The 21,267-nt window shown below is 34.2% G+C and overlaps 1 protein-coding gene across 2 annotated transcripts in view; it reads left to right on the top strand.

Moving 5' to 3' along the window:
- LOC128998480 (CUE domain-containing protein 2-like) overlaps positions 1-15,588 on the top strand; it is a 28,114-nt gene extending 12,526 nt beyond the window's left edge. For both annotated transcript variants that reach the window (XM_054424624.1, XM_054424623.1), the window contains 3 exons: positions 1,766-2,056; positions 9,303-10,580; positions 12,343-15,588. In XM_054424624.1, the coding sequence (XP_054280599.1) occupies positions 1,766-2,056; positions 9,303-9,449 (438 nt within the window). In that variant the 3' untranslated portion in view covers positions 9,450-10,580; positions 12,343-15,588. The remainder of the gene's footprint in view (positions 1-1,765; positions 2,057-9,302; positions 10,581-12,342) is intronic.
- Positions 15,589-21,267: the final 5,679 nt, after the last annotated feature.

Raw genomic sequence — 21,267 nt, 5'->3', positions numbered from 1 at the left:
CTCAAAGTATTTGTTCGGATACCAAAGTGATTTAATTTTAATATCCAGGGCACTGTGGGATTAGATTTATTTGGTTTTGTAATTGTTTTATGAGTTAGAAAGGCTAGGCTTCAAGTACTCTAAAGGGACTTGATGTCACATCTACAATATTAAATAACAAACGATTAGGGTGCTTGGTAAACAACTAAGCCTCACGTGTTTAAGACAGAATCCATTCTTACTTGTGCACGCAGAATCATGAGCAACAAAAACCATGAAATTAAACCTAAATTAAATAATAATAAATGTAACTTCTTGAACAATCTCGAAAAGAAATAGAGTGTTATCGTAATGCTCTAGACTTACCAGTGCTCGGATCTTTTCGTATTTATCAACTAACTCTTGTTTAGGGATTGTTCTTTCTTTGTAAACGAGACATTACAATTGCTACTAAGCTATGTTTGTATTTTAATCATTATGGACTGGTGAACTCTGGCATGTGATATATGTATGATTGTAATATATATGGTGTTTTTTTTAACGCAAGCCATATAATTGTTACAACTACCGTGAGGCACTTTTTAGCAACAATACCAGCTCACAGATGGGATCCCTGTTTTCTGTGATAATATGCATCGTTTCAGTTTTAGAGGTTTAGTGTTATTGATAATTTATTGTAAATAAGAAATATGGGTTCTATTTCATGTTTAAATAGAGCTTGCGAAAGTTCACAATACATTTCCAATAACACTAACACTCTTAGATAGCTGGAACGATGCATATTAGCTGATGAACATTGTACTGTAATAAAGAATACAGGGATACCAAAATGTGGGCTTATTTTGTCGTTCTTATGGTACTTGTAATTTGAATTGCGTAAAAAAAAACACCCTGTATTTTGGTTACTATAATGCTATAATCATTAGCGGTGTCATTCTATTTTATTTTTTGTGTGTTTCCTCTTTGTTGTGTTTAAAGCGTTGTTTCTTTTTAATGGCTACATTGTGTCTGAATTCAAGCACATGTATGCAGCTTAAAAAGTTTTTTTTTCATACTAATTCCCTGTGTGAATGTAAATTTTATCCGAAATAAGATGTTATGTGAAATATTACTCTTCACAAGATAGTTAACAATATTTTTAAAATCATACAACAAACCTTTTCACAAAATGTTGATTATTTTAGCAATTAATAAAGAATTGGAAGTATTATGTAAATTAGTAATTTTTGTATATTATAAATTCATTTCAATACAATATTAGATCAAGATCCCAAAGTTCTGTCAGTATAATCATTGACTATACACAGAGTAGATTTCCCATGTGATATAAAAAGTTGAAGCCAAGAAAATACATGAAGTTCAGGACCATCTCACCAGGGTTTACTAGTGTATTAGGTTAAATATTAATTAAAACCAATAAAGTATCATAGCAAACAAACAGCTGATGATTTATCAGTTAGCTAGCACAGAATATTGTAATTAGTTAATAGACCATCTCAACAGATTGCACCACATTTTTTGGGCTTCAAATTTTTACATTTCATGGGAAGTCTCTTCTGTGCATAGTCAATGGTATAAAATTTTTTCTCCACGTTTATTTGAATATAATAAGCTTGTTAAAGTCTTAACAATTTTTTCCCTAAATATTGTTGTACCCTGTTGTATGTGATTAGAGTAAGTAAAAATATGTCTTTTAGGTGTTGATAAAAGTTTTTATATTTTTAACTTAATCTGTTATTATACAACAGTTATCACAAAATTAACTTTTAACCCTGCTGGTGTTTAGGAGAACACAGACGTAGCTACTTTGATGGAAACATTCCCTACAGTCTGTGAACAAGAGGTTCTCCAATGTCTGGCCATAGCTAAGGGAGATCTCACCAAAGCCGCTCAGCTTATCTTTGATCGTCAAGAGATGGGCGAAAGTCTCCCTACCACTTCTGTACTGCAAGTTAACAACCAACACCACAAGTTTGTTGTGGATGACCAGGAGCTCAAGAACCGGATCATTCAGCGTTACTCGTTTGTCGACAAAGACGATGACGTTCGTGAACACCGCCCTGTAGCTCCCAAATCTGTGAGTTGTACAGTTTATGTTTGTTATTTTATTTTTACTCTTAAGCTCCAAACACAAACCATCAAACATATACAGTACATCCCCACTAATCCGTCACTTACAGGACTAGGACCATAATCGGAACTGTGAAAAGGTCGGATTATCTAAGGGGCATATTAAATGAACATTGCCTGATTTGCTTAATTGATCGTTGAAGACGATAATATTGTTCCTGTGACTGCGGGATACGTTTATATTTTGGCATAATCGCATGGGATGACGATGATGTTGCTTTTGTCATAGGAGATATATTTAAGGAGATTGACGTGATTGCAGATAACCATGATCGCTGGAGTTGATGATAAGGTTGTCTTTGCCGAAGGAGATTCATTTATTTATTTATTCATATCAACGGTCAAACCAATACAGTCCAACCTCAGTATAACGAATCTGAAGGGACCGAACTGAATATTCGTTATATCAAGGATTTTGTTAAAACGAGGTTCGTTATATAGAGGAATTTCGTTAAGTCGAGGTTCAGAACCAGCGTCGGTCAATATAGGTCGAGGGATTAGACAAAACACAATTAAAGTAGCATATGCTACAATACTTTACAGTACAGTGTTTACATTGTACAGTAAACCCTAAATTATCCGGCATAAAAAAGGGGAGGGATCTTGAATATTGCACAATCATGAAAATGGCATTGACCTTGGTACAGGTTAAAAACTGTAAGTTTAAAATCACAGCTTGTTCTAACCCTCCTAACACCTAGCCAAATACTGTATTCCGTAGTCATAAACCATGTAAAGAACAAAACAAAACAGTAGTAGAAAGTTTTGTAAGCTACTGCTCCGTGATAGGCCGGTAGGCTACTTACAGTACAGTACTGATTTATCACAACGAACAGAGGAATGTCAACAATAATCATTAAATATAGCATTGGTGTTGCTAGTTGAAACAAATCGTATTGAAAACAATAAATTATTAGGTAAGTCATTATAAAAGTGTATAAGCATTACCAACTTAAAAATAATAAAAACACTCGAAAAAGGAATGTTAAAATAACGATGTTGCTATTCTTTCTCTTTTGTTTTGTTTTTATATTCTATCTTAGGTTTCTCTTTATCCAAAAATTGTAAAAATTGAGCAGGTCCTGGTTGAGCATTAGGTGTTGTAGGAGACTCCTCAGCAGCTGAAGTCAGGGGCAAGTGTGAAGATGAAATTATTAGGTCTCGGAGACACTGTACAAAAACTGGGTGTGTCAGTCCATTACGTAAATTTCCTGTTGAGGTTTCATCAAATGTGACAATTAAGATGGATGCACCAGTTCTGCTGCAGAATTTTTTAAGATTAGCAATAAAGTGATGAGGAGGTATGCGATCCCGGACACATCCCATAGGAGAACAAATTAATTTCTTGAAGTTTTTGTTTTTGAAATCTTGTTCTAACTGTTTGAAGGCTTGGTTGTGTCAGCCGGTTGAGTAATTACATTTTACGTCAATCAGAGTGCTATGACGTAATTACGTCTTTCGCCATTGCGAATGACGTACGCATTAGGTACGTCTTCTAATTGTAAAAATCCTATCAATATTTAGGACAACAAAAAAAAGTGTATGTTGTAGGGAGCATACACCCCTTGGTTGTAGGCTCCAATTTCAATAAACTCCTGAAATTGGAGTTTATTGCCTTTCATTACTTTTAATGTTAAAAACAACATTGCTATAACTTTTAAAGTGATAAATTACTTATTCTACGAATAACACTTTTCAATGTCAAGAAATCTTCCTTTATTGTCATTATGCATAGGGCAAATTGTGCTTCAACCTAGTTGGTAGAGAAAACAGTATTCAGCAACTTATCCTGAAATCGGCTTTTAATTTAAACATGATGAAATTTGTAAAGTAAAAATAACATGTAGGCCTACTTGGCTATGTAACAAGTTGGCTATAGTAGGCTTGTTCTTGCAAGGACTAAACAGATATATTCATAATAATTGAACTTGGTATTCGTCTTAAACCATAGCCTCAGTCCTATACAAGAGCTGTTAGCAGGAGCAAACTATGCTATTTTTTCAATGTAAGTTTCATGTTATATGGAGATTTTTTCATTACAATAATTATCATGTAGTCTAGGCATATCTTAAATCTCATCAGGTAATTTCCTCTTTGCTAATTTAGTAAACCTTTGAAAAATCTTCGTAATCTAACCAAGGAAGGGCTTGTGATGATAAACCACAATCAACAGCTGAATCAAAGGTTGATAGACCAGCTTTCTCATTATTTCAAGGTGTGTTGGTTTCCATTAAACCCCAAGTTGAAGCATTATCGATATAATAAAGAAACTAAATTGATTACTAATTCCCCTGTCCTGTCAATCACTTGCAAGCATTCAATTCAATAGCTTCTCTTGTCACCGGTACCGTTTAAACGTCGTCTGCATCTAGCGATTTTATTTTATCTGACAGTAATCATAGAGTAGTAAATTAAGGAAATGAGAGCCAAAAATGTGGATAACACTCATTTAATGGCCTCTATGTCCACACAACGTGGTAATAGGGAATGAAACGGCTGCAACCAGCTGTTTGAAGCCAAGAAAGTAGGCCTAATTTTTTTGAAAATCTCAGTTTGAAAGAGGTTGTTTCACGTAAGGTTGAGGTTATGATAAAAATCACTATCTCAAACAAATGTTAATGTAGCGAGAAAAGTAGCTAAAATTCCGCTACAACTACTTTAAAAATGTAGCTAGCTACAGCTAAAGCTACAAAATCTTAAAAGTAGCGTAGCTACAGCTAACGCTACAAAAAAAGTTGCGCACTACTGTAGCGTCGCTACTTGTAGCGCGCTACTTCCCAACATTGGTAATTAGTTTGTTTCGGGCCCAGGTTGTTACTTCATCAATGATGATTCCAGCCAATTTCTCCTTTCCTCGACTGCTAAAGTGAAGACCATGTCTTGTAAAGTCGCAACGCTCAAGCTGGGTTAGATTAATCAAATAAACATTATCCATCCTCTGTGTTAGTTCCTCGATGTAATGATTCACGGTGTATAGATCAACATTTATAGGATGCATTAGGGGCTTGTCATATCTAATAGGTATGGTTGTGATGAAGATGGTTCTTTCTTCACTTTTGAGTTTAAGTTTATGTTCTAGGTCTTTATAGATATCGCCAAACTCGGAATTTAGGCTGTCATTTGTTCCACCAATGATAACCACAGGGGTGGAGGCTTCAATGGCTGTAGAGTCAATGACTTGGGCTAACGTGGTGTTGGCTCTTACGTAACCAAACGCCTTGATTCTCCCATGGCTTAGATATTCAATTTTATTAGCTACTCCTCTGCTCTGGCTATCCGAGCAGAGGGTTAGCTTTAAGTTTGGGTATAGCTGTTTGGACTTTCTTGTGATTGTTTTTTTATAGTGTGGATTTCTGCGTTGTTTGTTTTGTTTTCGATTTATTTTACTGGTATTGGTCTGGTTTTTTTCTGGAATGTTATCAGGAACTTCACAACTGTCATCTAATTCATTAAGAATGTTAAACCTATTTTCCACTGCAGTTGTAGGCTCTGTAATGTGTTGGTTAGGGCCCTTGTAAGAATTACTTTTTTGTTTAATTTTGACCCAGTGGTGTGATTCAGCTGTGCTGCTCTTCTCTTTAGGGATTACCGTGGACTGAATGATGGACTTCCTATTTTCAGCCCTAGTGACTGAGGATGTGTATTCTTTATCCCTCTTCTTAATCATTGTAGAATACAAAATAGCGTCGCTGAAATGTGAAGCTAACAGGAAATATGCCATCAGTGACCGTCTCTCAATTAGTTCTATATCGCTTAAACTAGCTTCTTGAATAAACTTAATATTTAGCTCATTACTAGTGACCAAATCCTCAACAAGGGATTCAATTACCCAGCATGTGATGATGCCACAATCGTAAGAATTAGGTTGTTGTGGGCAGCTTGCAGAAGTGAATGTTGCAGCTGATGAAGTACCTCCAAGATACAATGTAAGTTTGTCTGCTACCTTCTTTGCTGAAGTCAGATTGTGGTCCTTTAGTGAGTCAAAATGCAGGTAATTGTTGGAAATCTTGTCATAGACTAAGGTGCTCCAATGAGATCCACTTTCTTTGTTCAGCTCCTCCGAATCATTTATAGGAAGAATAATAGTATTAATTGAGCGAATGTTTAAAGGATCAAGAAGAAAGTTGTAGTCCTGCAGATTTTTTACCGCATGGGAAATCAAAGGGTTAATTATTATGCTGGATTTTGTCAGTAAAAATTTTTCACTAATCAGTTGGAGGTATGGTTGAATAGTAAGATCAGAGAGCCAGTTTTTACTTAAAAGTTCGTAGGTAATCTGATGAGATTTCATTAGAGTGTGGTCAGTTTGTGTCCCTATATCTGACATTGAAATAGTTTTACCGCTGGTATTGCTTACAGTTGCCTGGTCTACTAACTTGGCTTCTTCATTTGAGGATACAGAGGAAAATGAAGATCTTTGTGATTCTTGGTTTGCTGGTTCATTCAAACTTGAGAAAGATGAATTATTACTATTTAATTTAATTTTAGTGTCATAAAAATCTTCTAATTTAAATGGAAGGTTCTTTTCTGAGATATAGTTTTTTAATTCTTTTTTTGAGCGAAAAACTTTACCTCCAGGGGACTTAATGTAGATATCAGTTTTCCCTTTACTGAGACCATTCTTTCGAATTTTTTCTTCTCTCAGCCAGCCACGAGGTAAACAGTTTTCATTCACTTTAGATTCAGCATAATTTACCATTTTAACGATAAATGGTAAAACTAATATCAAGTTTCTATTGAAAGATCCTTTAAATAGCAAATTATTGTAGAAAATCTTGTATTCTATCAATAAATTGTTAATTTATTTAAAGGAAATAAATATATATATACAGGGTGAGTTTTAATTGTCCCCCCCCCCCAAATTTTTTCTACATTTTTTCAAATATCAATCCCAGACCACTTCCAAACATTGTTGGGTAGTAAGTACTTCATTTTGACATTGTGGTCATTTCCGGCCGCCATCTTGGATCCGCCATATTGGATGCAAAATATTTTTTTCAAATGTAAAGGTGGGGTTGTGACCCATTATTTCGAACTAGATTTTTACCCTGATTACAATGCCGCAAACCGTTTTTAAAAATCTAGATTCATTCTAAAGTTATGAGGCCTTTTTAAAACTTTATTTTTAGCCCATTTTAACATTTTGCTTGTACAAACTAAGACCATAATCTCAAAATAGTGCTAGATAAAGATAAGTATACACTACCAGTCATTGCCAACCTATTTCCACTTGGTTATGAATGATGTATTTTTTTCGGCCGCCATCTTGGATCCGCCATTTTGAAATGTGATAAATTATTTTTAATATAAAAGGGGTGTTGTGACCCATCATTTCGGATTACTTTTTTAAGCTGAACTCAATTCCATGGTCCATTTTTTATTTTCATATTTTAATTTTGAAATATTAACATTTTTAACAAAAATATTGCAATAATTCATAAATAAAACTTGATAACAAAAAATGGATTGCGGCATTGTGTTTAGCTTAAAAAAGTAGTTCAAAATGATGGGTCACAACACACCCTTCATATTTAAAATAGTTTATCCCATTTCAAAATGGCGGATCCGAGATGGCGGCCGAAAAAAATGCATCAGTCATAAATAAGTGTAAATAGGTTTACAATAATTGGTAGTGTATACTTATCTTTATCTAGCACTATTTTGAGATTATGATCTTAGTTTGTAAATGCACAATGTTAAAATGGGCTAAAAATAAAGTTTTAAAAAGGCCTCATAACTTTAGAATGAATCAAGATTTTTTTAAACGGTTTGCGGCATTGTAATCAGGGTAAAAATTTAGTTCGAAATAATGGGTCACAACCCCACCTTTACATTTGAAAAAAATATTTTGCATCCAATATGGCGGATCCAAGATGGCGGCCGGAAATGACCACCTTGTCAAAATGAAGTACTTACTACCCAACAATGTTTGGAAGTGGTCTGGGATTGATATTTGAAAAAATGTAGAAAAAAGTTGGGGGGGGGACAATTAAAACTCACCCTGTATATACATATAGATAGAAACTATTTTTACTGTAATTTTAATATTTTTTTTTTTCTGGAGAAAATTATTTAAATCTCCCAATATAAGGATAATAATATTCTCAATGGAACATATTAGAGGAACACAGCTGAATTGCTATCTCTTATCACAAGGCTGGGGTCAAACTCCAGGTAGTGAAGTTGAATGAAACTCTGCAAGGTGACGTCACAGTTAGAAGTCAGAATTCAGAATTATTTCCTGAAAATCCTTGTCCACCTGAGCGTAGTGATATATGTGGTTAGGAGTGGTGATGTTATTTTTCACATAAATAGATCTTCTTATTTTGGGTATTTTAACACTTTAATAGAGATTTTACTGAAAGAAGTGCAGTTTGAAAAAAATTAAATGATGTTACATTAAATACCAATGAACTTTTTCTTTTGATTTTTCATCATCAATCTATAGAAAAACTATCCCTATTCCAAGCAGAGTCTTGTAAGTAAAAAGTATTATATTGTAAAATGTTTTATACTTTTAGGTAATATAAGAACTTATTTGTTTATTACATTTAGGTGTTTTAAAAGTACAATATAAACTCACTAGCTATATCATTTAGTCCAAATCTTGCTGAAAAATTAGATTTAAAATAGGAGCACTATTCATAACAACTTGCTTCAAGTCACATCGATGCAATTGCTTTTGCAATTGCAATTGCAATGCTTTATTCCTTCCAATGCAATAGATTCCCCCCCTGGGGCTTTTTTTTAATTCCTTGATTGACGTTTGAATTGTTGGGTATGGGACCATGGAATCTACATTCTGGTACACTTCCTCCTCATCTCCTTCTTCAGACTGTCTTACATCAAAAGATCTTTTAAATGTTCCTGCCATACTTGTAGTCCTTCTTTGCTCTGTACCACCAGTTAGTTGTCTTGATTTGTTTTTAATTCATGGCATTGGGCTGTATCCCTTTCTAAAAAATCTTATTGATCGGTAGAAGTCTCTACTGTTGTCTGCTGTCCTGTCCTGTTCAGCTTTCTCTAAGATTTTGTTTACCCATTCTCTCTTTTTACTCCAAAGTACTTTTACTGTCTTTCTTAATATTTTTTTATAATCTTCTCTATCTCTTTTTTGTTTCTTACTGACCCAGACTTATTTTGCTTTTTTGTTCTTCCTTCCCTTTGTAATACTTTATTATCTTGTGTTTAAGGAGCCAAAGAAACTAGTGCGATACAGGGACAGCAAGATCGTGAGCATGAAGGGGGAGAGGTACACTGAGGTGAAGAAGGACGATGAAGAGGAGAAGAAGTCTGGCTCTGCTGGCCAAAAGGCGGCGAGGCAGAATAGATTCCATTGATGACACGCAATTGAGATGGCAGCAGTTGTCATAGTAAGGTCCTGACGGCTGCTGCTCTCCCATCCCCCTCCCTAGTCCTGCAATCCTAGTCCCTGGAGCTGCCATTCATACAGACATAAAGAGCTCGATCACCTCCACACTCTGCTCATAAATCCATACAGACTCTTAGAGTGTAAATATTGCATATACTTGAATCGATATTTATCTATTTATTATCGATTGTAAATAAGTTGAGCATAATTGTGATAAATTTGAAGTGATTGTTTACAAGAAAGATTTATGAGAGAAATCTATTGTTTTTTTTTTTTTTAGTATTTTATTTAGTGGAGTTTTATCATTGGTTTCTGTGTTTATGGATATAGGTCTATATTTTGATGGCATATGTACTTATTTCATACTAGCTTTGTACTACACATTTTACGAAAAGTAAATAAAAGAGACGTCTTATAACACTTAAAACATATATTTACGCTTATACTGGTACTCACAAGATGGTAAATATACAAAAAAGATGGGAAGTGGTGATCGATTTCGATTGGACATCGTCTTCAGACCCAATAGGCGAATGACAAGAATCTTGAATGGACGTCTCTTTTATTTACTTTCCATAAATTTAATAACACTTACAATGCTGATCAAGAAGTTATTTACACATTTTAATAATCAAAACCCACTCTAATACCTTCGTGTAGAAGAAAAAACTAAGTAATCATTAAATTTAATGTTATTTAAATAGGTAATCAATCTGACTGATTGAGTATTGTTAGAGAAATATTTTAGTGAAAATCAAATCAGAAAAGAGGAAGATAGCTTGCAGTATTGTTGCAGTGGGGGTGTTTTATTACATTTTTATTCGTCAAACTTTTGTTACCGTACTTTTACATTATTTACCACAAAACATTTTCAACTCAATTTAGTCAAACAGGCTACTTAATCCGCCGGCTTTAAGTAGGTCATGGGCAGAGTGGGAAGTGAGAAAACTCCTCATTTCTGTAAAGGATTTTAGCCCAGGCTCACTGTACCTAACCCACCATACTGTTAATAGCCTATCTTATCAGTGTTCCAAAATGTCAATGTCCAAACATCCCAGTCCATGTATTCATCTGTCACTCCACTCATAGATGAAATTAGGTAAGTCAACTTACACCCCAAGTTGCTAATCCAAACCACCTTTTTGGGGAAAAAATCATAAATATTTTGTTGTAATATTTTGATGAAATTTTACTGCATTTTAGGCTAATCCGAACAAGGTCCGGTCCCAAATTGATTGAAATAGACAGACCAGGGTTTAAGGTTAGCTATAAAAAATATGTTGTTTGCACATTAAATATACAACTTGCAAATAGATGAATTTTCAGCTGGCAAAGATAAACAGTGAACATTGTTTATCCATCAATTTTTTCGGGAAACTTGTCCATCACCATCAAAAAGATTGTACATAGGTACCCAGGTTTCTTCGTAGGGTTATGTTTTATAAACATTTTCTATCAATATTTCAACAAATTTCTATAATAGGCAATAAGCTTTTACTATAGGTACGTAGGTATCATGTGAAGTCCTAAACCCGGGACTGATTTTAGTAAATTTCCCATATAGGGAATTAGCGAATTTCCCATCGGCCTATAGGAAATATTAGCAAATTTCACATATAGAGAATAAGCTATTACCTTAGATCTTATGGTAACACCTATTCCCTCTGCCACAATTTTTAAATTCAAGTGGATTTTTTGATGGAATTGCTTCTAATAATTTATTTTTATTCATAACATTACATAAATTTGCTTGACAGGTGATTTGGCATTTAGTCAACAGTACCTAATAATACCAGGTGGTCATAAATTATTGGATACATTTTAAGATGAAATAAATAAATAACCAAGCAACTTAAAAACATGGGAATGGTTTAATTAAATAGCAAATTTAAAACAGTTTTTTATCATAACAATAAAAAAAAAAAGATTACTGTTTCATGATTACCATTAATCTAATTTAACAATTTCTACGAGTTATCCATGGTTTGAACGCAAAGTTTGTAGTCTGATTTCGACCTCAGACCATGTTCTTCTTCGCATTGCTGGAGTTATGCTTTCAATAACTTCTCCAATTCTTATTTTAAGTACCTTAATTTCTTGAACCTTCTTTGCAAACATTCTTTCCTTGGCGTAGCCCCATAAAAAAGTCTAAGGGTTTAATGTCTGGAGAACAAGTAGGCCAAGAAATTGGACCATCCCGTCCAATTGAACGACCGGGAAAATTGTCATATAGGTATGTGCGTACTATTTTACCCAGTTTAATATTTGATTAGAAAGGATCATTGTTGGCCAGCTGAATATGCCACCACACAAGTCATTGACAAGATAACATAACTTACAGGTGATTTTTTAATTCTTATTAAAACCACTTTTTATAAGACATTTTCGTAATTATTATTGTTTTGCAGTTATTGTGTAAAACCGTTTGAAATTTTCTATTTCATAAAACAATTCCATTATTTCTACATTGATTAGTTATTTATTTATTTAATTTTAAAATGTGTCCAATCATTTATGACCACCTTGTCACCTTGTTTGTTGTTGTTTGATTGCCAAAAAAATTAATTAATATACACAAATGTATGAGATAAATGTTATATTTCTCACATGTTTGAGGCATCCTCTAAATATTCTTCTAACAAGTTAAACTCTCTTCTCAAAAAGAAAACTTCTCTAAGATCTTATTGAAAGAAAAGGTGGCATTGTTATTCATTTCAGCTAGTAATTTCCTATAAATTTTCATTTTTTGATTTCCTTACTTTTAGGGAGGGAGCAGTTATTAATCTCGGAATTTATTGTAATACACCTTAAATTTGTGTCTGCAATGGACGTAATTTGTTTTTCCTGTTCTCTTGTTTCAGATTTTTCAAGTCAACGTTTAGATAGCCTTTCTAGTTTTGCTCATAAATATTAGATCAAGGAGGGATCTGTATAGTTCATTTTACAATAATATTGTATGTGACTTGATCATGTTTAATTATATAACTAAATAAGATGAATGGTCAAAGAACACAACTTTCTGTTTCATATACTTTAATACTTTTCGATGAAATGGTGACATACAAAGTAGGTATTTTAAGCCAAGTATGAATGGAGATGAGTGTAGGATGAGTGGCGCGATCTTGTAATCTTGTTAGTGACTAAGGCCAACATATTCCTTAGACACAGCTGTTAATTTGATTTTATTTTATTTGAATAGCCCATACAGCTAATGGTAACTAAGGGACCTACAGTTTATAGTGGAATATGAACCACATTTTTTCCTTGGTATATACGAATTGGGCTAATTATCAGGATAGTACTGCGGATAGTCGTAGTACTCACTCGTGCGGACGTTAATATTGCAAGTTTTGAACTATTCAATGACTTTATCCAAATTATAGTAGCAAATGAATGGTTATATTATTTTTGCTTTTCATTCAAACTTCATCTGAAAAAATCCTAAATAGTTGAACAAGTTTGTTGTTGTATTAAAACAATTATCTCAAAAATAGGCCTATAAAACCTCCGCCCTTGTGTTCTATACCTTAACCTCAAACTGAAAAAATACAAGGCTAAATTTTAATTCACTACTCCCAGAACTTTAAGTGTAAACGAGGTAAATGTTTATTCAAACCTACGAAGAGACAGTTTTGTTCTTTGACAACGACTGATTGTGCTTCTTTTTCATCCTATTCCAATTGTATTTGGTACAATGATTTTGTAAATGGACTTGACATCAACTTGGCACTATTGAAGGCTGTATTAAGACTTGTCTGCCGTCTGCCATGTTAGAAGATTTTAGTTGATAGCGAAGCAACTCAAATGTGAGAGCATATTTCACTCATAAGATTTGACCAGACAAGCGTAACAATTTATTATCATGTAGTTATTTGTTTTGTCGGGGATGGGATAAAAGTTCCATTTTGGTCAATTTTGATTACCATTTACTATTTAAGTTGTTTGTTGAGTTTAATAAGATGACTTTTTACTACTCATGAGATTAGAGGCGATGACTTTATTAATTATACTCTTTATCACAAGCCTCACAAGATACATTTTAAGTTTATTTAATTTAGCGATGTGTCAATCACATTTGAAGGCTGTCAGTAGTTTACTAATTGTTTAGTATTATGTAGGTAAGATTTTGATGTGCAACTGTGAGTTCAACCAATTTTAAGGGAATATGTTTGAGAAAATCAAACCAGGTGAATGGAGATTTACTCAGTCCGCAGGTTTGCTGCGACAAGGGTATTTATATGAATCTATTAGTTTATTTTTCTTATGAAACAATTCTTATGTTTGGATCTCATGATTGAATCTCATTGGCAACATTTTTATAAAATCACAGTTAAAGTCATGCTACGAGGGATGATTTTTAAATAAAGGCTGTTTGTGGGTATAGCTTCTTAGTTTGTGTGTACGCTGCAACGAGACTCCTCGTCGCTTACTTGTATAATTAGTGAACAGAACGGCGCCATTTGTAGCTCTGTAGCTGACGTGTACACTTTGCGGTGTCTATAGAAATTTTTAATTAAATTATAGGATCTCCCACCACATGTAAGATAAGGTTGGTGACACCAACCTTATCTTGTTGGTGATATGTTTGTTGACTGCAATAAACATGTCGGCTTCAGACATTCATTGCCAGATGACAGAAGTTTATGGCCCTAACGCAATGATAGAGGGTAAAGTGCAGAAATGAGCTATGAAGTTTAAAAATTACCCTGAAAATGTCCATTTTGGAAGGAATTCTCTTTTTGGTCAGTACCCAGACTTCTCACACAATACCTCAAAGGGAAAAGGTTTCCACGGCCATTTTTACACTCTAACCGATATCTGCACTTTACCCTCAATCATTGCATTTGGGCCATAACCCACAGTCATCTGGAAATGAATATCGGCATCAAATGTGTTTTTTGTGGTCTGAACTGAAATGACCTTAATCTCACATGTGGCAAAAGGTCAAAATAATCTTAAAAACTTTTACGTCACACTAAATTATTTTGACGAACTTCCCACGCAAGTATTTAGTCCAGAAAACAGCTGTTTGCCGCCAGCTTATTCAAATGGGGTTTCATTGCGTACTACTTTACTGTAATGAGTTTTACCGGACACCAATCAGCTGATTATACTGTATTTAGGTGGCAATGAGTAACAAAAACATAACCTCTCTTAGAGGTTATGACTAGTGATTTTTTTAGTCTTTTAGTTGGTGGATAATAGTTGGATGGTGGACTCGTATGGTAATCCCACACTAGTCCGGTTAACACTTATTTTCAGGACTAGTAACGTAATATACTATTAAATTACACAGCAAAACGTCAGCTACAGAGCTGCAAAAGACACCATTCTATTCACCAATGATCATAAGGGGAAAGCCGCCTTGTTGTGACGTATGCACAAACTATAGAACTATTAGCTGAAACTACCCTTCAACCCTCGTATAGCTAAACATTTTTATGTAAGGAAAAATCAATAAGACTTTTTGGACGTTATGTAGCCTGTTAACCATTAATACTTGACATCCCATAGGCTAACTAAGAATTTAAAATCAATGAAAATCCCTTTGAGTTCTATAGGATCATTATTTTTTTAATTAATTAGATTTATTCTCAATTATTTTGACTCCTAAATCATTGTATACTTTTGCCCAACGCTGGATCTCATCACAGTTGTACAGTGTATCTATTCCATTGCTTTTGGGTTCTTGCCCTCACTTGCAAAAAGTGGTGTTTCTTTCACTGTTCGGAAAAACTTGTTTATTTGTTCCTTCTATTAGTATCTTTAATTTAGATTTCAAGTGACCCGAACAAGTGATAATGAACAAATAGACTATTTAATTGTTAGTATTGTTTTGCACATTTATATTGTGTTAGATTGTTTATTTCTACTGTAGTTTTACTCTAATTGTCTTAGGATTATTATTACCTAATAAAAAGTATTGTTTTTGTACATTTATACAAATTATTATGATTTATACATTTTATTTATACTACTAAGTGTGATCATGGTTTTGAATAAACTCAATATTGTGTCAGTTTCTATTGTAGTTCTTGTTCTATAATATCTGAGAGTAATTGAAATGCACACGATCTTTGTTATAAATCGATTGTATACAATTACTATTAAAGACGTTTATGTTCAAGAAAATGTCTGCTCTTTTCATTGTTAAATCCTACTTTTTTTATTCCATCCCCTCCTGGACGGGTCACAGATATCCGCATAATGGGTATTGGTTATAAATGTTGTGGATATTTCCTCTGATTCTGTAGACAGACTGGTTTGGTATTATTACAGTAACCAGCAGATTGTTGCTACTATGGCATTACTTTTCTCTATGGGCATTCATCTATGTTTTCCACAAGGGTGTAAGGGGTGCACGGAATAGACCCCATTAGGTAGGGGGATCTAGAAATGTTTACATAATTTTTCAAAGATAAATTTTGAAGTGCAGTATCACAAGTTTTACCAGTGTCTTGTATGGTTACTCTGTTGAAAGTCAGAAAGTATAATTTTTCTATCATTCACAATGACAATTAATAGTGCTTGAATTAATAATTGCTTGATATATAACACTCCATATTTGGAGAAAATTAGATTAGTAGGATAACATTTAAATCTTTTGAGAATAATTTTGATTAATTATCTCTGTGTCATAGACAGAGGACCCAGAGTGCAGTGTGGCTGAAATGTACCACCCATACTGCCCAAACCAGCACACCATACTGCACACACGCCATACTGTAACACATACTGCACGTATGCATAGTAAACGTATCTGCCGTGATCCATAGTCAACACATGGCTAAGTTGATGAAAATGCATGGATCGGTTTTCCTAAAATTTTGCTTAACCTGATTGATGTGAGAAGCCTGTGACGAGTGCAGAAGCCACGGCCAATGGGCTTATCTAACTTGTAAATTCAGGTGTCATACAAGTTTCAAGACCAGTAGACATTACCTGGCTGACAACTTTTTGTTTTCTCCCTGACAATAATACGGTATCTTGGTGGAAGGAAAAGGATAGTGGAGTAAAGGGACACACTAACCATTTACCATGATTGAACACGTAAATCAATTCGTGATTGAATCGTAATGTTGGGGTGAGTTTGAGAGGGGAGCCGATGTTAGGGGAATATGTGGCCAGCTAATACTATGTTGCAGCAGTTAGCACACAAACACAACTTGATAATGTACAAAAAATAAAAAGCTAGGAACAGCATGTTGAATTGCTTTTTAGGTAATAGGTGAGGTTATATTTTAGAAAGGAAACAACTTTGCGGTTTCCTGAGCAGTCCATATACTATTACTCGGACTTAAGTTTAAGATTGAAATAATTTTGTTATTTCCTAAACGACCTATATGCTATTACTCAAGTAATTCAAAGAATGGTGGCTACACAAAAGGTCACCTTCCAGCTGTCCTCTCAGTAATGGGAGTGTTAAAGAGCACCTAAACCCTTTGTCTCTCCTCTGGGCACCAAAGTCATCACTCTCTCTTGCTCACGGGCCAAATACTTTTGGGGGAAGTGCTAGTTGGTGCGTGAACTTAAGCATAAAAGGGTTTGGACCCGGATTAGGACCACTGGAGGCCGTGGCTCCGTTTCCGCTCATAAGAGCATTTGGTCAATGGATGTGATCATCCATCGAGCAAGGTATTTGAGTATTTGATCGCGGATCAACTCATGAATGAAGATAAAGTGGTCAATTAACTAATATATAAAATAACATAAGTACCTACAATAAGGAAGTGATATAAATTTGGAGGTAGGTGCTGAATTTTCAATTTTTAAAAAGCAATTCACCGTAAATAATTATTGAGGGTGAAGTCATCCTTTAATTATAGAACAATACAAAACACATATGGTGGATAGTTACCCATGACAACTATTGATTTTGGATACTACAAGTCATTTTAGCCAATTTCAAGAGACTATAGTAATTGAGTAACAGCTGGTCTACACATTGCTTAATATCACATTTTATAAAAAAAATCACTTGTTTTTACATTAGAATGGTCAAATGTAAAAACAAATGATTTAAACAAAAATTAAATTAAGCAATGTGTAGAACAGCTGTTACTCAATTACTAAGGTGTTTACAATAAACAGCTGATTCTATTCATCATATGTCTTTATGTAATCTTTGTTATTTGTTTTTCTCTATTATTGTTTCCAGTAACTTTGACAGATGAATGGCCCAAAATTATTGACTTTAATAGGGGATTAGAGGTAGAAAACTAGTTTTTTTCAAAAAATGTTTTATACAAAAGTTATGCATTTTTCAACGTAGAATCCGATTCTGTAATCAAAATTGGTAGCTTACATTTAAAAAAGTAAACTTCCGGTCTGAAAAATCCACTTCCGGTGTGATTTTGGATTTGAAATTATCACCATTTGGTAGACCGTACCCAATTTAGCTGGTTTTGTATTATTTTTTGTTTGTAAGAAAACGTTTTGAAAGGGGTGTACGGGTGGTTTTGGACACCCGGTATATGTGTGTGTGTGTGTGTGTGTGTCCGTTAGCGCGATAACTCGAACAAAAATGATCCGATTTTGATGAAATTTGGTACAAACGTGTAAACCTACGTTTATTCGAACGTTCGCGAACCAGCATAATCGGACCATGGGAATGGGGGTTTTATGGGGTAAAAATGAGGTTTTCCCATTTTTGACCCTAAACTCAAAAAATTGTGCAATTTAATTTTAAACCATTTTGTAGAGCTTAAAAAAACAAATAATTTAGTATATTGAAGCGCTTTTGTATGCCTAACGGTCAGGGAGAAAATTTAAAATAGTGTAATTTAAAATTACCATGTTATTCTTATGGAGAAAATGAAATCTTTTGTAGTTTACTTGTTTATGGATATATATTGATAAAATTTGGCATATTTATTTATTTCATCCTATACTATTTACGTATGGTCAAAAGACACTTTTTACCTTCCCTTAGCAGCAAACCTAAGCACTCGTTAAATCTAATGTTATTTAAATTGGGAATAAATGTGTTTTATGGAAATATCTTAGTAAAAGTGTAATCAGACAAGTTGAAATTCACTTAGTCTGCAGGTTTGCTGCAGCGGGGGTATTTCCTCATCCTATAGTTTTGCCTTAAGTTTTTTTATAGTGTGGGTTACATGTTAAAATAAAGCTAAGTGTGTTACATAGCCTATGTCGTATGTCAAAAAAATAAAAATAGGCTAATTTAATTTTTGAGTGCAAATTCTTTGTGCGTCAATATTATCATAGATTGAAGTAGTAGACACTTTAATCTAACTACTGTTTAATCTGCCTACACCTTTAATCTATGATATTAGTTTGAAATTCCATGACAAAGCAGTACCACTGTTCTATTTGGATGTTTTTTTTTTTTTAGGGAGAGGTGGGAAAATGCATTTATGCACACAGGTTGCTAGCCTGTAGTGTGGGACTCCAACGGGCTTAAGGCCCAGAGACTACGCACTAAAAACCTCCTCTACTCTTCCGACACTAGCCTGGGAATACTTGTCGCACTTCATCAGAACTAGGCCGAGTTTGCCTACGCCCGAGGGGCTTACGCCGTGTCTAGCCGTTCTATTTGGATGTAATAAGACATAAGACATTTATTCATCATTTTTACATATGTAATGCATAGACAGGTCAAATTGTTGGTAAATACATCTCGTATTCAGTCTTGAGTAAATAAATGTATAAATATATAAATAACAAGTAATTCAGTTAATACAGTCAATATCATACAAGAGTTAAAATTGAAATTGAGCGACGAGCAAATAAATACAAAAGTTACAGACCATGGCAAGAGATTAAAAATTTGACAGTAATAAATTTAAAAAAATCGTGCAACTTATATCTAAATCACAGTTACATCCTATTTCAAATATTTTTTATTAACTTATCAGACATGCTAAAAAAAATCTTCGATACAGTAGAGAGGGTTGTTTACTAGAAATAAGAACAGCCTTTTCTTAAAATTCTTAAAGTCTAAATCTGTCACAGCCAGAGGTAATTTATTTAATAGCCTGATACCCATCACAACATGTCCTGATCTTGTTTTTTCCAACCGTACCTGAGGCAGATAAATCTTTTTGCAGTTTCTGGTACTAATACTGTGCACTTCATTTCTCATTTTGTATTTAAAGCTATTCTTAAAAGTAAACAATAATAATTGATAAATGTATAAGTTAATGATGGTCAATATTTTAAATTCAATAAAAAGGGGTTTACAGTGTGCTTCACTATCCTCTTTACACATTATTCTGATGATTTTTTTCTGAGATAGAAGTACCTCGTGTATTTTAGGAGAGCTACCATAATAAATTAAACCATATGAAGCAATTTTGCCGTTTTTGCGTGGAGTTAAAAATACCAAAACAATAGTTTTAATGAAAATAATTCAAATCTTTTGTTTATCCGGTTTTCCCGTTATTTATGGGGTTTAATGGGAAAATCACCATTAAAAATCGAAATGCAAAACGCGAGGAGATACAATGGAAAAGTACCCAACCGCAGTAAGGTACAGGAAACAATAGTACACTTAACATGGTGTCTGTGTATCCGCTGGCGTCTAGGGAAAACGTTCATGGTGGATGAAGACCATGTGCCCTGTGCGATAGGAATTTCTGCACAGCAGCACTACACTCGCCGTTCGGACTCTTCGCTTGCTCGTCACAAGTATATTTCCGCCAACATACTAGAGCGGAAAGCACACGGTCGTTCCGTAAGCGTGTTTCCTCTGTACATTTCTACCTCAATTCTCTGTGTTGTTACTCTGTCCAACCCCCCTCCCAAACACACACACACACATTACTACGAAACAACTTTTTTGTGTTCAGGGGGGCCAAAACAGATATATCTACCAAAAATTTAAATTCGAAAATTTATGTTCATGAAAGCAATAGGCATACTTTCTCCATTTATATACTATGTATAGGGGGAGAAAGTAAAAATCTAGTTTTTGAAACTGCCGTCATTTTGGCTAGGAAGGATGAACCTTTATGGGTCTGGGTTGCGGCGCTGTACTCCCCTGTTTCAAGACTGTTAATTAATTTTCGACATATGCTGTCATTTAGATTCCCTTCTGATTCCTTGTGGACCACCTCAAGTATGATATAAATGAAACACAATAATTAGATGCTATCATAAAACATACTCTCCCAAGTAGATTTCTCATCCTTATGCAACAGCTGAAGACAATGTTATTGTTAGTTCTGTACGGTTTATGTAGAGGTAGTGTTTTGTTTACAATTTGTTTCCAGTTATTACAGTCATTTAAAACTACGTTAACCAAATAATACGATCTAATCATAACCAATAACTTTTCTCCTAGTTATATAACCAAACAGTAAAGCACAAATCAAGAAATTAACCCTAAAATAATAGAAACAAAATTTTGTCGACACTAGCACCCAGTGTAAAAATTGAGCTGATTAGAAAATTCATTAATTGTGGAATTAATTGTGCTGGTATGTACATGAACTAGACACGAAAAACGTGCTTCAAAGTTTACAATGGGAAGACAAGTCTACTTGTGTTGGTTAGTCTATGATGCTATTAAAAACAATTTAAATAACCTATATTTACTCCAAATAAACAATGGGTACCAGTACCTACGTTTACATTTTAGTCTACTTCCAACTGTAGAGCTGTACATTAGGAAATATAGCTTGCCCTTTTACTAACAAAAAAAAGGTCCATCAGCTTGTTTTGTATCGCGGTCGAACAAACTGTCAACTCCACTCCAAGTCTCCAACTGTCGTCGTCTTTGCTTGTTGTCGTTGTCGTTGTCAGTGTCAGTGTCAGTTGTCAGT

Source organism: Macrosteles quadrilineatus, unplaced genomic scaffold, assembly GCF_028750875.1.
Source record: "Macrosteles quadrilineatus isolate MER2022 unplaced genomic scaffold, UCM_ALF_1.0 Scaffold_7__1_contigs__length_78375512, whole genome shotgun sequence".
Classification (NCBI taxonomy): domain Eukaryota; kingdom Metazoa; phylum Arthropoda; class Insecta; order Hemiptera; family Cicadellidae; genus Macrosteles; species Macrosteles quadrilineatus.
This window is presented reverse-complemented; position numbering and strand designations above follow the sequence as displayed.